Source organism: Fukomys damarensis, unplaced genomic scaffold (assembly GCF_012274545.1).
Source record: "Fukomys damarensis isolate Sample0158 unplaced genomic scaffold, DMR_v1.0_HiC HiC_scaffold_7, whole genome shotgun sequence".
NCBI lineage: Eukaryota > Metazoa > Chordata > Mammalia > Rodentia > Bathyergidae > Fukomys > Fukomys damarensis.
In genome coordinates, this window is record NW_022900919.1 from 6,570,933 (window position 1) to 6,589,885 (window position 18,953).

The window sequence follows — 18,953 nt, forward strand, 5'->3', positions numbered from 1 at the left end:
CTCAATTACACCAAGTATAAATACAAGATAATAAAATGTGCAGAATATAAAAATTTACTCTTTCAGTTGCTAATTAGAATCTAGAACAGCTTTTCAACCAGGGGTTACTTCCCCTCTGGAAACATTCAGGAATTTTGGTCGCCAGAACTGGGTATGTGCTACTGGCATCTAGTGGTCAGTGGTGCTACTAAATATGTCAAAATGCCTAGGAAAACACCTCCCGATAAACGGGTATCTGCCCAAAGGTCGCCAGTTCTGAGACTGAGAAACATTTATAATAAAATGCTAGGGAATTAGAAAGCTTATGGAAGTTCTGTCAACAATGCTGAGATTAGGAAATATTTATTTATTTCTTTATTTAAAGGATGTCAGCCTGTAGAGATCCTGAAGTCTGAAGAGAAAACAAGATTTTTGTAATTACTGACATATAGGAAACACAACATCCACAAAGTTCCTCCACTTTTCCCTAAACTCTAAGTGAATCTATCAGGAAATTGCTAAATAAAAAAGGAAATAACCTAATCACAGCATTATGTGTCATTTTAAAAAGTATATGCAATATGGTTTGCAATTAAATTCTCACTCTAGCCAATGCTGAATAATGGATAAAGACGTCAATCCAACTTTAAAACTGCATTACCGAAGAATCCCATCTTCATGAGTTGAGTTAGGTAGGACACCATCAGAAGGACTGACAGGTAAATCCACATCTGGTTGTCCAACTTGAGCATACACAGGTTTTGGTTCTAAAAAAAGAAAATTCAAACTGTGCAGTATGCACTTTATAAAAATATGGTATAAAAATGTAAGCAACAAATGAAATAACCAAACTAAAAATTTCACAGAATATATGTATGATTCATCAGTAAAAATGGGTTGAAACCTGATAAGGATCACATATACTGTATGTATCAGAGTACACTTTATAGTTATAAATTCCAAAGTCTGTGTAATAAGTATGCCTGTTACATGGGCACCACAGCTCCAGTTAGTAGGGTCTGAAAAATCTATTTTCTTACACAGAAGAAAAATAAAGGAGACAATTAGTCTGACAGCAAATGTTTTTGGATCTTAGGATATTGTTATGCTTACCTGGGAGGGTGGGTGTTTGCTTCTCATTTTTTTCAACTGTAACTTCTTCTACTATTTTGGGGGTGTGATCATCTATATGCTTTACAGGAGTGGAGATAGCCCCAGGCTTGGAAATTCTTTCTTCCTCTCTGCTCCGAAGACTATATAATATTAAAATAAAAAAGTTTTAAAAATAAAAAAATTAAAGACTGTAAGAATGATTCTGAAAATTAATTGTGGAAAACAGCACAAAGAGAAGGTAAGACAACTTCAAAAACCTTGACAAGGATTTTATTCTAGCAGTTATCAAAATAATATGAAAGAAAAAATAATAATATGAAAGAGCTGGGTGTGGTGGCACACACCTATAATTCCAGCACTCCAGAGGCTAAGGCAGGAGGATTGCTGTGAGTTCCAGACCAGCCTGGGCTATACAGTGAGTTCCAGGTCAGTCTCAACTACATAATGAAACCGTGTCTCAAAAAAACAAAACAAAACAAAAAAACAAAAACAAAAGTAGAAAAGACAATGGCAGAGGAAAAGACTCTCTAAACACCACCCCAATTGTACAAGAGCCAACAAATGGGATCATATCAAATTAAAAAACTACTGTAGAGCAAAGGAAACATCCAACTGAGCAGAGACAATCTATAGAATAGGAACAAGTTTTTGACAGCTACTCTTCTGACAGAGAACTAAGATCTAGAATTTATAAAGATTTTTTTTTTAAATCCAAAAAGTCAGACCCCTCCCCCAAATAAAAGACCCAGTCAATAACTAGGCAACTGAAATGAACAGACACTTCCTCAGAAGTATAAATGGCTAAAAAACACATGGAAAAAAATGTCAACATCTCTGGTCAAAAGAGAAATGCAAAATGAAACAACACAGGGATTCCATCTTACTCCAGAAAGAATGGTTATCAAGAGCATAAATGAATAAAATAACAAATGCTGGCGAGGCTGTGGGAAAACCTTCAACATTGTTGGTGCGAGTGTAGACTGGTAACACCAGTATAGAAATCAGTATGGAAATGCTTCAAAACACAAAAATAGAAATTTCATTTGACCTAGTTATTCTTCCCGTAGGTATCTTTCCAAAGGAGTCCAAGACAACGCACTGCAATAATAAATGCACACCCACATTTGCACCAGCACAGCTCGTAACAGCTCATCTTGGAACTGGCCTCTATGTACACCAACAGATGAGGGGAGGAAGAAAATGTGATATGGTGCTTATACACACCAGAGTAACTACTCTGCCTAAAGCAGAGTAAATCTGAGGCATCTGTAGAAAAACGGATGCACTTTGAGACTACAATGTTAAACAAAAAATCAGACACATAAACTTAAATTTCACATAAATCTCTTAGATAAGAAATCCTCAGAATAGATTAAGAAAATAAATGGCCACAGGAAATAGAGATGTGCATCTTTTACAAATGGGAAGGGAAATAAAAAGAATTAAGATATGTTAAGTACATGTACCTATTCCCTAAGAATGTAAACATTATGTACTGCAAACTTGCTTAAAAAAAAAAAAAAAGACAGAAAAGTGCTAATACATGAAATCAAAAACAAAGGGCCAGGGGTTAGATTGGTGGTACCACTATCTGCCTAGAAAGCTCAAGGTCCTGAGTTCAATCCCCAGTACCAAGAGAAAAAAAGACAACAAAAAAATCCTAAAACAAAACAGATGGGTACTACAACATTGTCTGCACAGGCAAAATCCTACAATCAAAATACTTCTAATAGGGAGAGTAGGTTTTGGGGGTTGTTTTGTTTGTGGTAGGGAGTGCAAACCTGGAATCTTGTGCACATTAAGTCAAGCATACTAAAAATGAGTTATGTCTCCAGCTCTGGAAAGGTTTGGTTTGCTTTTTAAACAAAAGATTAAACTGGAAAGATGTTTACCCTGTACCATTAAATTGAAATAAGCCAGCTGGGGAATAATTACAGACTGGTCTTTAGTCTTTTTAATGATTAAAAAAAAATCTCAAGCTCTACCTATGATGCTAATCTGTTAAAAGCAGAAACTGGGCAGGGTGGTGCAAGCCTACACTCCCAGCTGCCCTGAAGGCTGAGATGGAATGACCACTTGAGCCCAGAAGTCTGAGTCCAGCATGGGCAACATAGCAAGACTCCATCTCAAACAACAAAATTGTAGATGAAATGGAGTTTTGAGTTTGATCCATGATACTTGTTCTAAAATGCACAGTTTTTATAACTGAAGATGAAAAATGTTAATATTGAAGTTATGACACACAGAACTGTATGCACAGATATAAGAAGTCTAATGCAAAATATAAAGACACTCAACTTACAGAAGTGTGACACCATTTAGGAATTTAAATTCCCCTTATATGCCTACACAGATGCACTTTCACACAATTAAACAGGTAATGGGGATTGTCTGAGAAAGGGGTAAGAGGGAAAAGTAGGCAAAAGAGTAGCCAAGAGGAATTTTAAATTTATCTCCATGACTTCAATTTTTACAAGAATATGTTATACATTACTTATAAGGTTAAAAAAAAGATTTTACTGTATAAGCAAAGTCCAAAGACTTTTGGTTTTCTTACTGCTATTAGCAGTCTCCTACAACGATAAAGTTTCTTCACCTGTTTTCTTCCTTAAGTGGTAAAACAATAAGCATTTTTCACATCTTCTATCTTCCCATATTATTTAGCTATTCTGAACGGGTATATTCTTGTTTTTGGGTTTTTTTGTTTTTGTTTTTGTTTTTTGGTACCTGGAATCAAACTCAGAGCCTTGCTTGCCCTTGCCAGGCAGGCACTGCACCACTGAGCTACATTCCTGGCCCCTGTGAGGGTGTGTTATACTTTTCAAATATGTATTTGAGCAGCATATATGAAAACAATCTTGTAAGAAAATCAAAGCATATTTTCTAGCTCAAACAATGAGCTACAAAAGTCATTAAAAGATAAAAAATTTTAGCCATCACATAAATAAAATATCACAATTAGCAAAATATAAAGAAATATACAATGAAGTTTTTAAACCAATTATACTAACCTCCTCTGATTCTAAAGGGCAATGCAAAATAGTACTACATATCCTTTTCATTAAAGATTCCAAATGATATAAATGCAGAAAATAAGATTAAAGAACTATACAAAAAAAAGATTATAGAACTATACAATTTAATGGCTGTATAGATTTCTATTGCTCTATAACATGCACAATTTGAACTATTCAAAAAGACAAAAACAATTCCCATTTTTTTCCTATAACTAAACAATTTCCAAAATTTAAAATGTGACCGACATTATCATCTTGGCATCTAACTTATAATCAAATATAATTATTTTAACTAAATTATTACTAGCTGTGGAATTAAGGCGATTGTTTTGTGTATCACAAACTTCTGCTAGTAATTTTATCTTTAGCTACTTTTTATACTTCACTATCACCTGACTCTCATTTGATACTTATTATAAACTTAAAAGCAAAAGTAGAAGTCATATTCTATTAAATTTTTCATTCACTCACTATTTGGACAATTACTGCTCTTTTACATGCATTTCCATTATCTACCAAAAGATGGAAGCAGTATTCAATAATACATGAAGATGTAGAGCATGCTGTTTAATCGAATTATAGCAAATCACTTGTATTATTTAAAATTTTCCAAAACCCATGTTAAATAAAATGAAGTAAAATCAATGAATATATTTTAATGAATAAACTAAAATCTCATAACTAGTAAATCATAAACGAAGTATATTACATTCCTTTTTGTATACTCAGTCTTCAAAATCTAGTATGTATTTAGCCCTTAAAATAAACCTCAATTTGGCCTGGCCACATTTCAAATGCTCAAAAGCCACACACGGCTACTGACTACAGCTACAGTGGCAAACCTATGGTACAAGTGCCAAAGCAGGCTATCAATGAAAGTTCTAGAAGGTTCTCCATCACTGGACTATGTACTGGGAAGTGCAGCTCTAGAGTTATAGTACTATGTACAACAAAATAATCTACTTTTCCAAACATTTGAAATACTCCATTATAAACAAATGTGACTATTAAGTTAGAACAAAATTGAATTTACATACATGGAACTAGTCTAAAATCAGTGGCAATTATAAGAAACTAGTAAGTTAAGTCTGTGAAGAGAGATTCTACTCTATAGGCTCTAAAATAATGTTTAAGTTAAAAAAATATACAAAATAATTCAGAAATCTAGGAGAACAGGACAGGATTGCTGGTTCACCAAGAGAGTCTTCCTCACATATTAAATTAAATAAAGCCTTTTCTCACAGAGACACAGTCCGTTTTACATCATTTCTTTAAACAGAACTTAAATAACATTTGTAACAAAAAAAATTTTTATATAAACAAAACTAGACTGCATGGAGCTTCCAGGTTTTTTACAACCAACATTTTATTTAGTTTCAAATGTTATAGAAAGTAAAGTCTCATCACCCACATCTTAAAAGAATTTAACAGATTTTTGTTTAGAGAATGATACAAGGAGTTTTTAAAAAGTATGTCTTGCTTCCACCTTACCTGAACTGAGTGCAGGCCCCAGGAGGCTGTATTTTTTTTTTTTTAATTTAAATTGAATCTATTGGTACATTCTAGGTAGACAGTACAGTTACATTCATTACTGGGATCTTGTACCTTTACAAGCCAGGTCTTGGTTCTCATTTTTTCCCCTTGTTCCTGCCCTCCCTTCACACCCTCTTCCTCTTCCCACCTTCAAACACTTTAATTCCATTTTTACATTTTCTCATATTTTTTTTCCTTTTCCCTTGTTCCCTTTCCCCTATCCTTCTCACTGTCCCTACACCTTTGCTCCTTTTCATCCTATTTCACGTTGCTGATTGTCCCATTAGGATCTTGAGTACTATTTTAGTTTTTCACAAAGGAGAAACTATTCGGTATTTGCATATGTGTGACTTATTTATTTCACTTAGGTGTATATCCACAAAATGTACCCATTTACCTATGAATCTACTTTCTCATTCCTTATGGCTGCGTAGTATTCCATTTTATAGAAAAGCCACTTCTTCTTTATCCAATTTCCAACTGATGGGCAGATGGGCTGTTTCCAAGCTTTAGCTATTACAAACAGTGCCACTATAAACAGGTGCGCATATATCACTGCGGTATGATTCTTTTAATTCTTTTGGAAAGATACCCAACAGAGGGATGGCTGGGTCAAATGGAACCGCTAATCCCAGCTCTTTGAAGTATCTCCATATTGATTTCCACAGTGGTTGCACCAGTCTGCACTTCCACCAATAATGGAGAAGGGTTCCTTTCTCCCCACAACCCCGCCAACATCTGTTATTGTGTGATTTCTTGACAGCAGCCATTCTTTGCAGGGTGAGATGGAATCTCAGTGTTGTTTTCATCTGCATCTCTCGAATGACCAGTGATGTGGAACATTTTTTCATATATTTACTTGCTGCTTTTATTTGTCTGAGAAATGTCTGTTCATTTCGGATGCCCATTTTTGAATTGGGTCTTTATATTTACGGGTGCTGATTGGTCTGAGTTCTTTATATATTCTAGATAATAGTCCTTTGTCTGAGGAGCAGCTGATAAAAGTTTTTCCCACATTGTAGGTTGTCTCTTAGTTCTGTTGATGGCTTCTTTTGCAGTGCAGAAGCTTTTTAATAAGGTGAGATCCCAGTTGTTGATTCTTTCTGCTAGTTCCCGTGCTACTGAGGATTTGTTCATAGTTTTTTCCTATGCCAGTGTCTTCAAGAGTTCTGCCTAACTTATCTTCCAGCAAGTTTAGTGTTTTTGTTTTTATATTTAGATCTTTAATCCATGTGGATTTTAATTTAGTGCATGGTGAAAGATAAGGGTCTAGTTTTAACCTTTGGCAGGTTGAGATCCAGTTTTTCCAACACCATTTATTAAAGAGGCTATCTTTCCTCCAGTGGGGATGGTCAGCTCCTTTGTCAAAGATGAGGTAGCGGAGCATATCTGGAGTTGTTTTTGTGTCTTCCAATCTGTTCCACTGATCCCCAGGTCTGTTTCTTTGCCAGTACCATGCTGTTTTTATCACAGTGGCTTTGTAGTATAGTTTCAAATTGGGAGTTGTTACACCCACTGCCATGTGTCTGTTGCCTAGGATGGCTATTGCTATTCTAGGTCTCTTATGGTTCCAAATGAATTTTTGGATTCTTCTTTCTAGTTCTGTGAATTACAGTGTTGGGATTTCAATTAGTATTGTATTGAATCTGTATAGCATTTTTAGTAGTATGGCCATTTTCACTATGTTGATTCTTCCTACCTAGGAGCAGGGGACATCTTTCCATTTTCTTATATCCTCCTCAATCTCTTTTTTCAGAGTGCTGTAGTTTTCAGTGTAGAGGTCTTTTGCTTCTTTTCTTAGATTGATTCCCAGATACTTCATTTTGTTGGGTGCTATTGTGAAAGGAATTGTTCCCCTAATTTCTCTCTCAGTGAGTCTGTTATTTGTATACAAGAAGGCTATTAAGTTTTGGGCATTGACCTTGTATCCAGCTACTCTGCTAAAAGTGTCTATTAAGTTGAGAAGTCTTTTGGTGGAGTTTTTTGGGTCTTCAATGTAGAGTATCATATCATCAGCAAATAATGACAGTTTAACTTCTTCCTTTCCTATCTTTATTGCTTTAATTTCTTTCTCTTGTCTAACTGCTATGGCTAATGTTTCCAGAACTATATCTAAGAGGAGTGGTGATAGTGGGCATCCTTGTCTTGTTCCTCATTTTAACATGAAACTTTTTAGTTTTTGGCCATTTAATATGATATTAGCTGTTGGTTTTTTATAGATAGCCTTTACTAAGTTGAGACATAGACCATCTATTCCAATTTTTTGCAGAGTTTTTATCATGAATGGGTGTTGAATTTTGTCAAATGCTTTTTCTGCATCTATTGAGAGGATCATGTGGTTCTTGTCCTTGACTTTGTTAATATAGTGTATTACATTTATTGATTTACGTATGAACCATCCTTGCATCCCTGGAATAAATCCTACTTAGTCAGGTTGTATAATCTTCTTGATGATCCTCTGTATTCTGTTTGCTAGTATCTTATTGAGGATTTTTGCATCTATATTCATTAAGGAGATTGGCCTGCAGTTCTCTTTTTTAGTTATATCTTTCCCAGCTTTGGGAATCAAAGTGATATTTGCTTCCAGGAATGAATTTGGAAGTATTGCTTCCCTTTCAATTTCATTGAAAAGTCTGAAGAGCAATGGCAGTAGATCTTCTCTAAATGTCTTGTAAAATTCAGCAGTGAATCCATCAGGACCTGGGCTTTTCTTTGTTGGTTAAGTTTTTAATTACATTTTTAATTTCACTGATTGTAAATGGGGTATTTAAAATGTTTTTATCTTCTTCGTTCAACTTTGGTGATTCATAAGTATCTAGAAATCTGTCCACTTCTTCTGTGTTTTCCATTTTGTTAGAGTACAGGTTCTCAAAGTAGGTATTGATTATCCTCTGGATTTCTTTTGGATCGGTTGTGACTTCGCCTTTTTCATTCCTGATTGCATGAATCTGAGCCTTTCTTTCCTTTTTTTGATAAGGTTTGCTAAGGGTTTATCAATTATATTTATTCTTTCAAAAAACCAACTCTTCGATTCATTTATTTTTTGTATTGTTTTCTTAGTTTCCACTGCATTGATTTCTGCTCTTTATAATTTCCTCTCTTGTTCAAGTTTTGGGTTTTTCTTGCTCTTGTTTTTCTAGGAGTCTCAGATTCATAATTAGGTTGTTTATTTGAGCTTGCTGTTTTCCTAATGTGGGCATTCAGTGCTATGAATTTTCCACTTAGAACTGCTTTCATTGTGTCCCACAGATTCCTGTATGTTGTACTGGCATTTTCATTTATTTGTAAAAACTGTCTAATTTCTTCTTTGATTTCCTCTGTGATCCATTGATTGTTCAGGAGAGTGTTGTTCAATTTCCATGTGTTTGTGAAGTTCCTACGGTTTCTTACGCTATTGATCTCCAGCTTTATTGCTGTGTGATCTGATAATATACAGGGAATAACTTCAATTTTTTTGCATTTATTCAAACCTGTTCTGTAAACTAGTAGTATGTGATCTATCTTGGAGAAAGACCCATGTGCAGCCGAAAATAATGTATATTCTGATTTTGTGGGGTGGAACACTCCATAGACATCTAATAAGTCCGTGCGTTCAAAAGCTTGGTTCAGTTCTGGCATTTCATTGTTGATTTTTTGCCTAGATGATCTGTCTATTTGTGAAAGTGGGGTATTTAGATCCCCCACTACAATTGTATTAGTGGTTATTTGGTTTTTCATGTTACTTAATATTTGTTTTATATAGGTGGGGACATTTATATTTGGTGCATATATGTTTATGATTGTCATTTCTTCCTCTGGGATTGTTCCCTTTACAAGGATGTAGTGGCCTCCTTTGTCTCTCTTAATCAGTTTTGGTTTGAAATTTGCTTTGTCTGCGAATAAGATTGCTACCCCTGCTTTTTTCTGGGCTCCTGTTGTGTGGAGAATTTTTTTCCATCCTTTCACTTTCAGTCTATGGGATTCTTTTTGCACTGGGTGTGTTTCTTGTATACAACATATTGTCAGATTTTGCTTCTTAATCCATTCTGCCAATCTATTTCTTTTGATTGGTGAATTGAGGTCACTGACCTGAATAGTTATAACTGTTATGTACTGACTTATTATTGTCATGCTATTGTCCTTTTGTTGACTCTTTTTATGTTTTGTCCTCTCCTTTTAGTTTCTTGCCTTGGCTATTTGATTTGCTCTGTTGGGCCTAGGAGGCTGTATTTTTAAAAGCTTCCATATAATTGGTATTACCCATGAAATTATGTAAGGTGCCCAATAACTAAAATACTCTGAAATAATACATAGTTTGTAATTTTTTAAAAAAGAAAACCTCTTCAACTTTCAGGTTAAGGTTACAGACAACCAAGTCTTTAGAAAGTGTAAATGAAAAAAGTAGGTAACAAAAAGAACTATGATTTAGAATTTGCTTGTAATTAAAACAAGTAGCCAAAATTTTCAGATTTTGATGAATATACCTTTTGTTTTAAAGGGAAAGTCATGTCCAAACTGTTTCATATTATCAAGGCTTCCAGGTGTGAGAAATATGCTAAACTGTAGCTGTTTCCATGAATTATCAAAGGTGTTAGTTATATCACTGTCTATGTGTTATGGCGGTAATCCCTTTCTTGATAATATCTTTACTGTCTCAGAGAGCTTTTCAGAATATATTAACTTGTAATACTTAAAATAATTATTAATTATAATAAGCCAGTTTTATATATGGTGTAACACGGTATTTCTTTTAAAAAATCATTACAAGCTTAAAATAAAGACCAAGGTTGTAAAGTTATAAATCTAAAATTTGAAATTTATAAAGAATCAGCTTCACAAATATCTAAAAACTACACTGGACACCATACTTGCAACCACATTCACAGGGGTTACTAGTTATCCTCATTTTATTTCCCATCTTAAGAGAAAGCTAAACTTCTTTATACATACAGTTTTAACAACCATCACTATGGTTTTTGATAACTTAAAACGCTCTCTCCCAGTTAAGTACGGCTCCTCTCTCTTCTTTGTCTCTTTGTCTTCCTAAAAGAAATGTACTTCCTGTGGACTAGTTCTAAGCCTTCTCTTCATATTCTTTTCTTAGTAATTCTAGTGACTTCTATGGCTTTAGAAAACACTTCCATGCGATAAATTTCAAATACCTTGAGCCCTACACCGTCTCTTCAGCAATGGACCTGAATCTTTGTAGCTCTGTTGAGCTGTAATTGACAAAGCTGTATGTATTCAAGATGTTCTGATACATGTAGGTATTACAAACTGATAACCATAATCAAGCTAATTACTGTATCTGTCACCTCACAGTTACCTATTTTTGTGTATGTGATGAGAATGCTTAGTATCTACTCTTAGCCAGGCAAGGTGGCACATGCCTGCAATGCCAGTCTTTAGGGGGCTGAGGCAGAAGGATCTCAAGTTTGAGATCAGCCTGGGTATCTTAGCAAGACCCTATCTCACAATAAAAACATAAAAAGGACAGATATGCAACTCAGTGTAAAGGACCTAGGTTCAATCTCTGGTAGTGCAAACAAATCAAGCAAAACTGAAACAAAAACAAAGATTCCAACTTGTTTTCAAGAGCATGTTTCAAGTACCCATTATTACTAACTAGTCACCACACCATACATTAGTTCTCTACAACTACTCATCTTGTAACTGAAATTCTGCAACCTTTGACTAACATGTTCGCATTTCTCCCATCCCCAAACCCTTCTATTCTGTTTCTATCAATTCAACTTTTTCAGATTGCCTGTGAGATCATGAAGTAACTGTCTTTCTGTGTCTAGCTCATTCTACTTAAATCAGTAAGTCCTCTAGACTGATTATGTAGCTGCAAATGGCAGCTTTTTTTTCTCAGGGCTGAATAATATTCTACTGTGTAGGTGCACAATTTTTTTCATGGACGTATTAGGCTGATTCTGTATCACGGCTATTGTGAATACTGTGGCAATCAGGTTGGTGATTTTATTTCTTTTGGATATATCCCCAAAGTAGAACTGCCGGATAATTTAGCGGTTATATTTTTAAGGATTATGAGCAGTACATACAGGCTGCCTTTTTCTCAGCTTCATCTTCAGCTCTGGAATGACCCATATCTTTTTAAGGACCCTAGATCTCTAAATGGCTTATTATTCACTTGGTGACCTACAGAGACTTGGGAATCTCTTGGAACCGGATATAGAATGTTCCAAGTACATGTACAAGTGCATTTTTCTAGAGAAGGGTCCTTATTTTCTTCAGACTTTCAAATGCGTAACATTAAACAAGATGAACTCAGGTCACACACTGATCACATCCAAGGGCCTCTGGCATATAAATGCCAGACAGTGTAAAATGAAAAATAAAGTTTAGATTAATCTATTAATGGATTTCTATGATACTTAACCTTCCCAAACAGTAGACTCTAGAAGCTTGCTAGTATCTTCTAATGCAATGAGTTGGCAAACTGTGGCTCAGGGCCACTGGTTTTTATAAATATCATTTTACTGGAACCCTGCCATACCCATTCATTTCCATGCTGTCTGTACCTGTTTTTCTGCTGTAAGACAGAGCTGACAGTGTAAGGACTGCTTGCCTGAAATATTTACTGTGTAGCCCTTTATGAAGAAGTATGATTACTTTCTATTATTCTACATAAGAAATACCTAAAACAAGGGAAAAAAAGAGACCTGATCTTGAATAATCAAAAGAAAATCTATCACCACCTATTTCTACGCACTTCCAGATAAATGTGTAAGGAAACCCAACCATTCTATTTTAGACAACACAGTGCTATTACCTGCCATTGCTGGGCTGCTGTGGAGAGTGCCTGGAATGGTCAGACGGCTCTGAGCGCTGGTCAGGAGACCGTGATCGGCTGCGGCGGGGAGGCCTGTCATGTGAGCGACCAGAATGATCTGATGCTAGTGACTGAATTTCTGAAATGTCTGTTAAATAAAAAGATGTCTCTTACTTCTCCATTAAATGATCACAATGAAGCATAAAGCAGTACTCCATTAAGTATAATTTCATTTAAGTATTAATTTTATCAGGCAGTGATGAATCACTGGCAGAGAGTTGCCTACAGAGAAGGCATGTGCGTGCTCACACATACACACACACACACACACACACATGCAAGCGTACACATACACACACACACACAAATATAGTTTTTAGACTTTAAAGGTGTCTGGTTCATGGAAAAAAAAAATCATCATTTAATCAAACATGACAAATCTTCCTAGTACTTTCAGAAAGAAGTTACCGGGAAAATTCCAAATAGAACTGTACTCACCATCTCTCTCAGAAGCACTGGCAGAATGGATACTGTCAGAAAGGTCAGGGACATTCAATAGGGTAGCCCGCTCATCTCTTTGAACTACCATTTTTAACTTGCCTTTAGATCTTTCTATCAATGTCTTTGCATCTGTCAGTGACATATTTTCTGTCACAGTACCATTTATCTGCAACATAAAAGAAACTATATGTTGAAAGTAAATGATAAAGTACCAATGTTAACTTACTCTGTTCTATGGCAAACAGGAGTATCCAAACTACTCTTTGTTGTGCTCTGAGAACCACCAAAATATTCCTGGTACACTTTTCTAAATTATCAAAGTGTTCCACCTTCCTGAAATAATACAAACATTTACAATGCTGCTGTTCTATCAAATAAACCCAAATTGGTATCTCTTAAGCCCTCTCCCAAAGCTTGTCTTATTTATTTATTTGTGAGACAGGGTCTCACTATGAAGTCAAGACTGACTATGGAACTCACTATGTAGCCCAGGCTGGTCTAGAACTCACAGCGATCCTCCTGCCTCAGCCTCCTGAGTGCTGGGACGGAAACATCACGTAGCATGCATGTGCTACCACGCCCAGCTAACATTCTATTACTTATAAGCAGACTATGAAAACAAACATTTCAATAATATCTGGAATAATTATCAAAACCACTCAATGTGTAAGAAAAGGCACATCCACCTACCAAGTAGATTCTGTTGGTGAATGGTATGCATTCACAGTTGATTCTCTCAGGGTGATGCTGTATCTAACATGTCATTGGACAGAGACAACTTAACTCTCTCTACCCTGAACTTTGATTTTTAATTCCCTTTGGCAAAACTGCTTCAAACACAAGAGGCTATGTATTAACTCTAAACTGACTTTCTCTTTTATTTCATTAAAATTTAAGAATATTACTATACCTTTAATACAACATCGCCTTCTTGAATATTGCCATCTCTTGCTGCCAAACTATCTTGTGAAATTTCCTTTACAAATATATGGCTGGCCAAACGAAGACCATATTCTGAAATAATATATTTAAATGTCTTTACTGTAACGTCCTAAGACACTTAAGTACAGTTAAAATACAAAACTAATAAGTACTACCTAAAGAGTTTTTAAGTACAATTAAGTGACATGATCACTTTCCTTTAAACATCAGAAAGTCTGCATTGTTAATATGAAGGCAAGGTGAAACTGTGTGGTTCAAACAAACGGTTATTTTGTTGAAAAGAAGAAAACCCGGAATACTGTATCATTTCTTTCTGATCCATGGACATTGGCTTTTCAGAACGTTTAAGGAACACAAGAAAGTGCACTGCTCCAGGCCCGAAAAACTTCAGAAAGTTTTACAGTTTTCTTGATGACTATTCTGAAACCTATACTACTTTTATTCTTCCCACCTCCTATAGCAAAAGTATGTTTGATCCTACATAGGAGACACTGGAGAGACACAGAGCATTAGTATATACCACTATATACACTGCAACAGCACACAACCAGCAGATAAGAATACAAAACAAGAGTTAGAATGCCAATCCTTCTTTTTTGCACAACTAACAAAAGATCTGAGAAAGCCAACAATAATTTTATTGCTGGTGACAGTCGTCAGTTTAAGGCAGTTATCAGGGGGGTCCAGAGAATTGTTCAGTTCCTGTAACATCTTTAGAAAATGTATTTCATTTTTAAAAAAGACCAATATCTGTAATTACTAGTACAGTGTCAATATGAAAAGATTTGAGTGGTTCTGTGAGGAGAGAGGATTCTACATTTTACTGCATTAAAAACCAAGACCAAAACAAAACCACACACACGAAACAAAACAAAATTAAATTACAAACCTAAGATAGAAAACATAAAACTGTTTTTACTCTGAGGTTAAGCAGATCTGGTACTCAAGAACCTAAAAGTTCCATCACAGTTACAGTTTAACATAAGGTAAATATACAAAGTACTCACAAACTGAACAAGGAACAGGGTGAAAAAAGAAAATGACTCTCTAGGTTAGCTAGGCAAGGGTCTGGGCAGGCTACTCAATGTGCTTTGGAAGCGGGCATTACACAACAGAAGAGTAAAAAGGAATACTAAATGACTGTCACATAGATGACCTCAAAATAGTCCTTTCTATATGTCATTTATATTCATGTATTCCTTCAAAAATATTTCTTTATCCATTTATTCTAAGTATCTCCTTGGGTATACGATAATTATATGCCAGGAACTACAGGGGCAACAGCAGATACGAGACACTCTTTGCACTCTGGAAACTTACACAACCAAGAGAAAAAGATGTCAGTTACCATGGCAATAATATGTGCAATGAAGAGTTCATACAGTTGAAATAAATATATGGTTTTACATCCAGTAGGGAGTCAGAGGCCCTCCTTGAGAAAGGAAAACCAAAGCTAAAACTTCATCTAAGAAACACTAAAATGAAATCTGAAGGGTGTGTGCATGTGCGTGCATGCTTGACAGAATGACTGAAAAGTGTATCACCTGAAAAGGAAAGAACATGGAAGGTAGGAGGAAGTCATAAGTCTAGGGTACACAGTTGGTAATGAGAAGCATCAAAAGGCAGGGCCAATGGAACAATCCAGAGAAACATCACAGAAGAGTCTACAGAGTCCACTGAAAGGGATCCAGAAACAAGCCAAGAGAGAGAAAGAATCCCCTCAAGTGACAGTGGTGCCCTGGGAAAAGGTAGTGAAAGCAGTGAAAGATAGAAGCAGGACAGATTAAGAGTGGTATTTAGGAAGTTAGGACATATTAATTAAGCATAAGAAGAGGTATCAAGGATAACTACCATGTTATCAGTGACTGGCTTGAGATGGAACCCAAGGCCTTCACAGTGAGCTACAGCCTCAGTCTTTTTCTTTTTCTTTTAATTTTGAGACATGGTGTCACAAATTCACCAAGTTGCCCAGGCTGGGTTGGAACTTGCAATCCTCCTGCCTCAGCCTCCCAGAGTGCTGGGATTATAGGTGCGCACCACCACACCTGCTTATAGTATTTTTTTCTGTAACATCTTTTTAAATGAAGATGACCGATCATGTGCCCACAGCAGGGGGAAGCAAAAGATCCACTATTTAAAATTCAAGTATGATGATAAGAGAAAGGAACAGGGCTTCAGCTTAAAAATGTGAAAGATGTCCTACCTTTTGGAGAAATGTTCTATAAAAGGTCCCTTCTCTTAAATCCCTCCATTTAATAAATAGTCCTTCGTCAACAAAAATCATACAAAGTCATATTAACACTGATCCTAACAGCTAAGCAAAACACTGAATTTCAATTTGGTGAGGGTGTGACACTTCTTTGTATAATTTGTACATATTTGGTTGCTCTCATCTCAACAAATCCAAAATCCAAGTCCTAAACAATTCATCTGAAGTGTAATTTGCTCCTATGAAATGATTTAAGAAAATGGACAGTCAAGCCTGCCATAACAGATTCTTCCCTACAACAACAGAACACAAACAACGGAACGCAAACACGGAACAAAGACATGAGATGTCAGTTAGACTTCTCAATGGTCTTAGAACATTCACATGAACATACTGATGAAACACTGGTAAAGAATACCTTCATTTTTTCGGGATTTCACCAACGTGACTCTGGTGGGTTTGGCAGGTTGACTGGAGGCCAAAGATCGCCTGTCTGAGCGTGGAGACAAACTCCTCTCTCTACTTGCACTTCTATCCCTTGCCCAGCTTTTTTCACTCCTTCTGTTAACCACACCACCACGGCTACTTCTTGGATCATGTACTTCCTCATCATAACTATCTTCTTCATTATCAGACACTGGTTCAGGATCAGGACGACTTACTGGTATCTGAACTTTCTTCTTCCTTCGAATGGTCTACAAAATAAAAGATTCACTTATCTTCATACACGCAATTTCTGTTCTTATGAGAAAGGAGCCAATGCCCTTCTCTTTTCCAATGTTAATTAATTTAAATATCAACCAAAGAGACACAAATAATTACAACAACAAAAAATTACAACCGATTACTAAGTAATATATTTCCATAATGGCTGTTTTCTGGTTAAGCAACAAATTAGGAATAGTTGGCTTAGTAAAGCCTTATTTACTTCATTCAGAAACATACTCATTGAAATATTCATAAGTCCGCAGAAAAACTAATAATTGCTGATACTGGGAAAAAAAGGGTAGGCACTATACTCTAATGAGATCAAATATCCTGCCAATGCTACCAAAACTATAGCATAGCATAGAATCTGATTATGGATTCGATTAAGGACTCAAGGAGAGCTTGGAACTCTGCTTTTCTACACTTTGCTGATTAGGTCTTCTATAAATACACTTTACAGAATACTTTTTTTTTTGTACCAGGGAGCAATCTCAGGAGCTTGCACTTGTGAAGCTGGCGTGGCGCCACTGGGCTAAATCCCCTACCCCACCCTGGCCCAATGTGACAGAATTTTGATCTTGTTCCACAGTCCTTTTGCCTACATCATGCTGTCTTCAAAGAAGCTTGTTAACACAGGATTTCCAAACTATTTCCCATAGCCCCAATCACTCAGTCTGCTTTTGGAGACCAGTAACACTTCACTACTCCCCAATCCACTCCTCAATTTTTTCAAGCATCTCATTTATTCAGTGCTCCATTCTTTTGATTTCAAAGACCAAGTGGATATTCTATCAGTATGCATAAAAATCTTTCTATTTGAGCTTATTCTCATCCCTATTCACTTCCCAAACCTATATCAGTTACTAGGCTTCTTGTTGCAACTTTAAGCTCTCCATTATCTACCTCAGAACTATTCTCTACCTGATCTCCCAATTAATCTTCTGTCTCTCTCTTGCAGCTCACCTACAAATTATCTTCTTGTCTCACCATGGCTGTATTTCTTCAGTGGGTGATCTATCCTTATACTGCTGCTTTTCTGCTACTAGCAAGAGTGATCAGAGTGGGCTTTTCTGAAAAAAGCTGAAGTTGAAGGACAAGCAGCAGCAAGAGAAACCAGCATGTAAAAAGGACAACTGAAGTCCTGACATAAAATGAGAAGGAAGGCTGCTTTTCCCCTCTTGGGGCACCCCACTCCTGAGCCTTTTTCAAGGAACATTTACTGGAAGTGTTCCTGTCTGACCCCCTGCTTTTAAGCCTCACCTCTTCTTCAATTTCCAACACAGTACACTGGAAGGAATACTCTCTACTACTATCACTACCTTAATCTTCCATGCATCCCTAGTAATATTCAAACAAAAACAAAGTGATCAGGCACTGCAGGCCTTCCCTATCATCCCTGTAAAAGAGCCACCTCCATGGAAATCTGCACCAGAACTAGTCTGTTTCAGCTGACGTGCAGTATAGCTGTAAGTGTGTACACTCATCTAGCCTACTAAGATTTAATTCACTGTTATACATTCAACTGTACTCACTAGGGTACAAATGAAAAACAGTTTGTTTTGTAGTTAACAGTTATAAACTCAAGTAATATTTTGCAAGTTTGACATTTTTGGAACAAATCTTTTTTGGGAAAGATGATCACTTCAAAACAGTTTAGCTGAATTATTCATATATAAAATAAAATGAAATCATGTATGTGCTATTATAAGATACAAGACAGAAGTTCTCATAATTCTGATAAGGTAAAAAGGCTTTTGAAGGCAAGATACCAACAACGGGAAGTATAACAGACATGACAACATAAAAATCAAATGTTTACACAATGAAATAAAATCATATAAAAAGAAACCGAAAAACACTATAAACTTATATATACTTATATATACAAATGCCAAATGGGAAAACAATATATGTAGTATATATGACCAAAGATTAATGATCTTAATAAATAAAACTTTTATCATACAAATTCAAGAGATTGCCAACCCTGCTCCACAAAAAGGTTTCACCAAAATGCTTAATTTGGCAGATTCAAAATGTGTTTATGAAAATGAATTCTAACTATATAACTGGTTTTCAAAAAAGGCAACACATATCAAAAATCATTCATGCTGGGCACAGTAGCACGTGCCTGTAATCCCTGCACTTAGAAGCCTGAGGCAGAAGGCTCATCATG

At 35.9% G+C, this 18,953-nt stretch overlaps 1 protein-coding gene across 1 annotated transcript in view; it reads right to left on the bottom strand.

The window, feature by feature from the left end:
- Tjp1 (tight junction protein 1) overlaps positions 1-18,953 on the bottom strand; it is a 221,932-nt gene that overhangs the window by 31,146 nt on the left and 171,833 nt on the right. Inside the window, exons 10-11 of the mRNA XM_010638208.1 lie at positions 1,093-1,232; positions 641-746 (exon numbers count right to left, since the gene is read on the bottom strand). Of these exons, the coding sequence (XP_010636510.1) occupies positions 641-746; positions 1,093-1,232 (246 nt within the window). The remainder of the gene's footprint in view (positions 1-640; positions 747-1,092; positions 1,233-18,953) is intronic.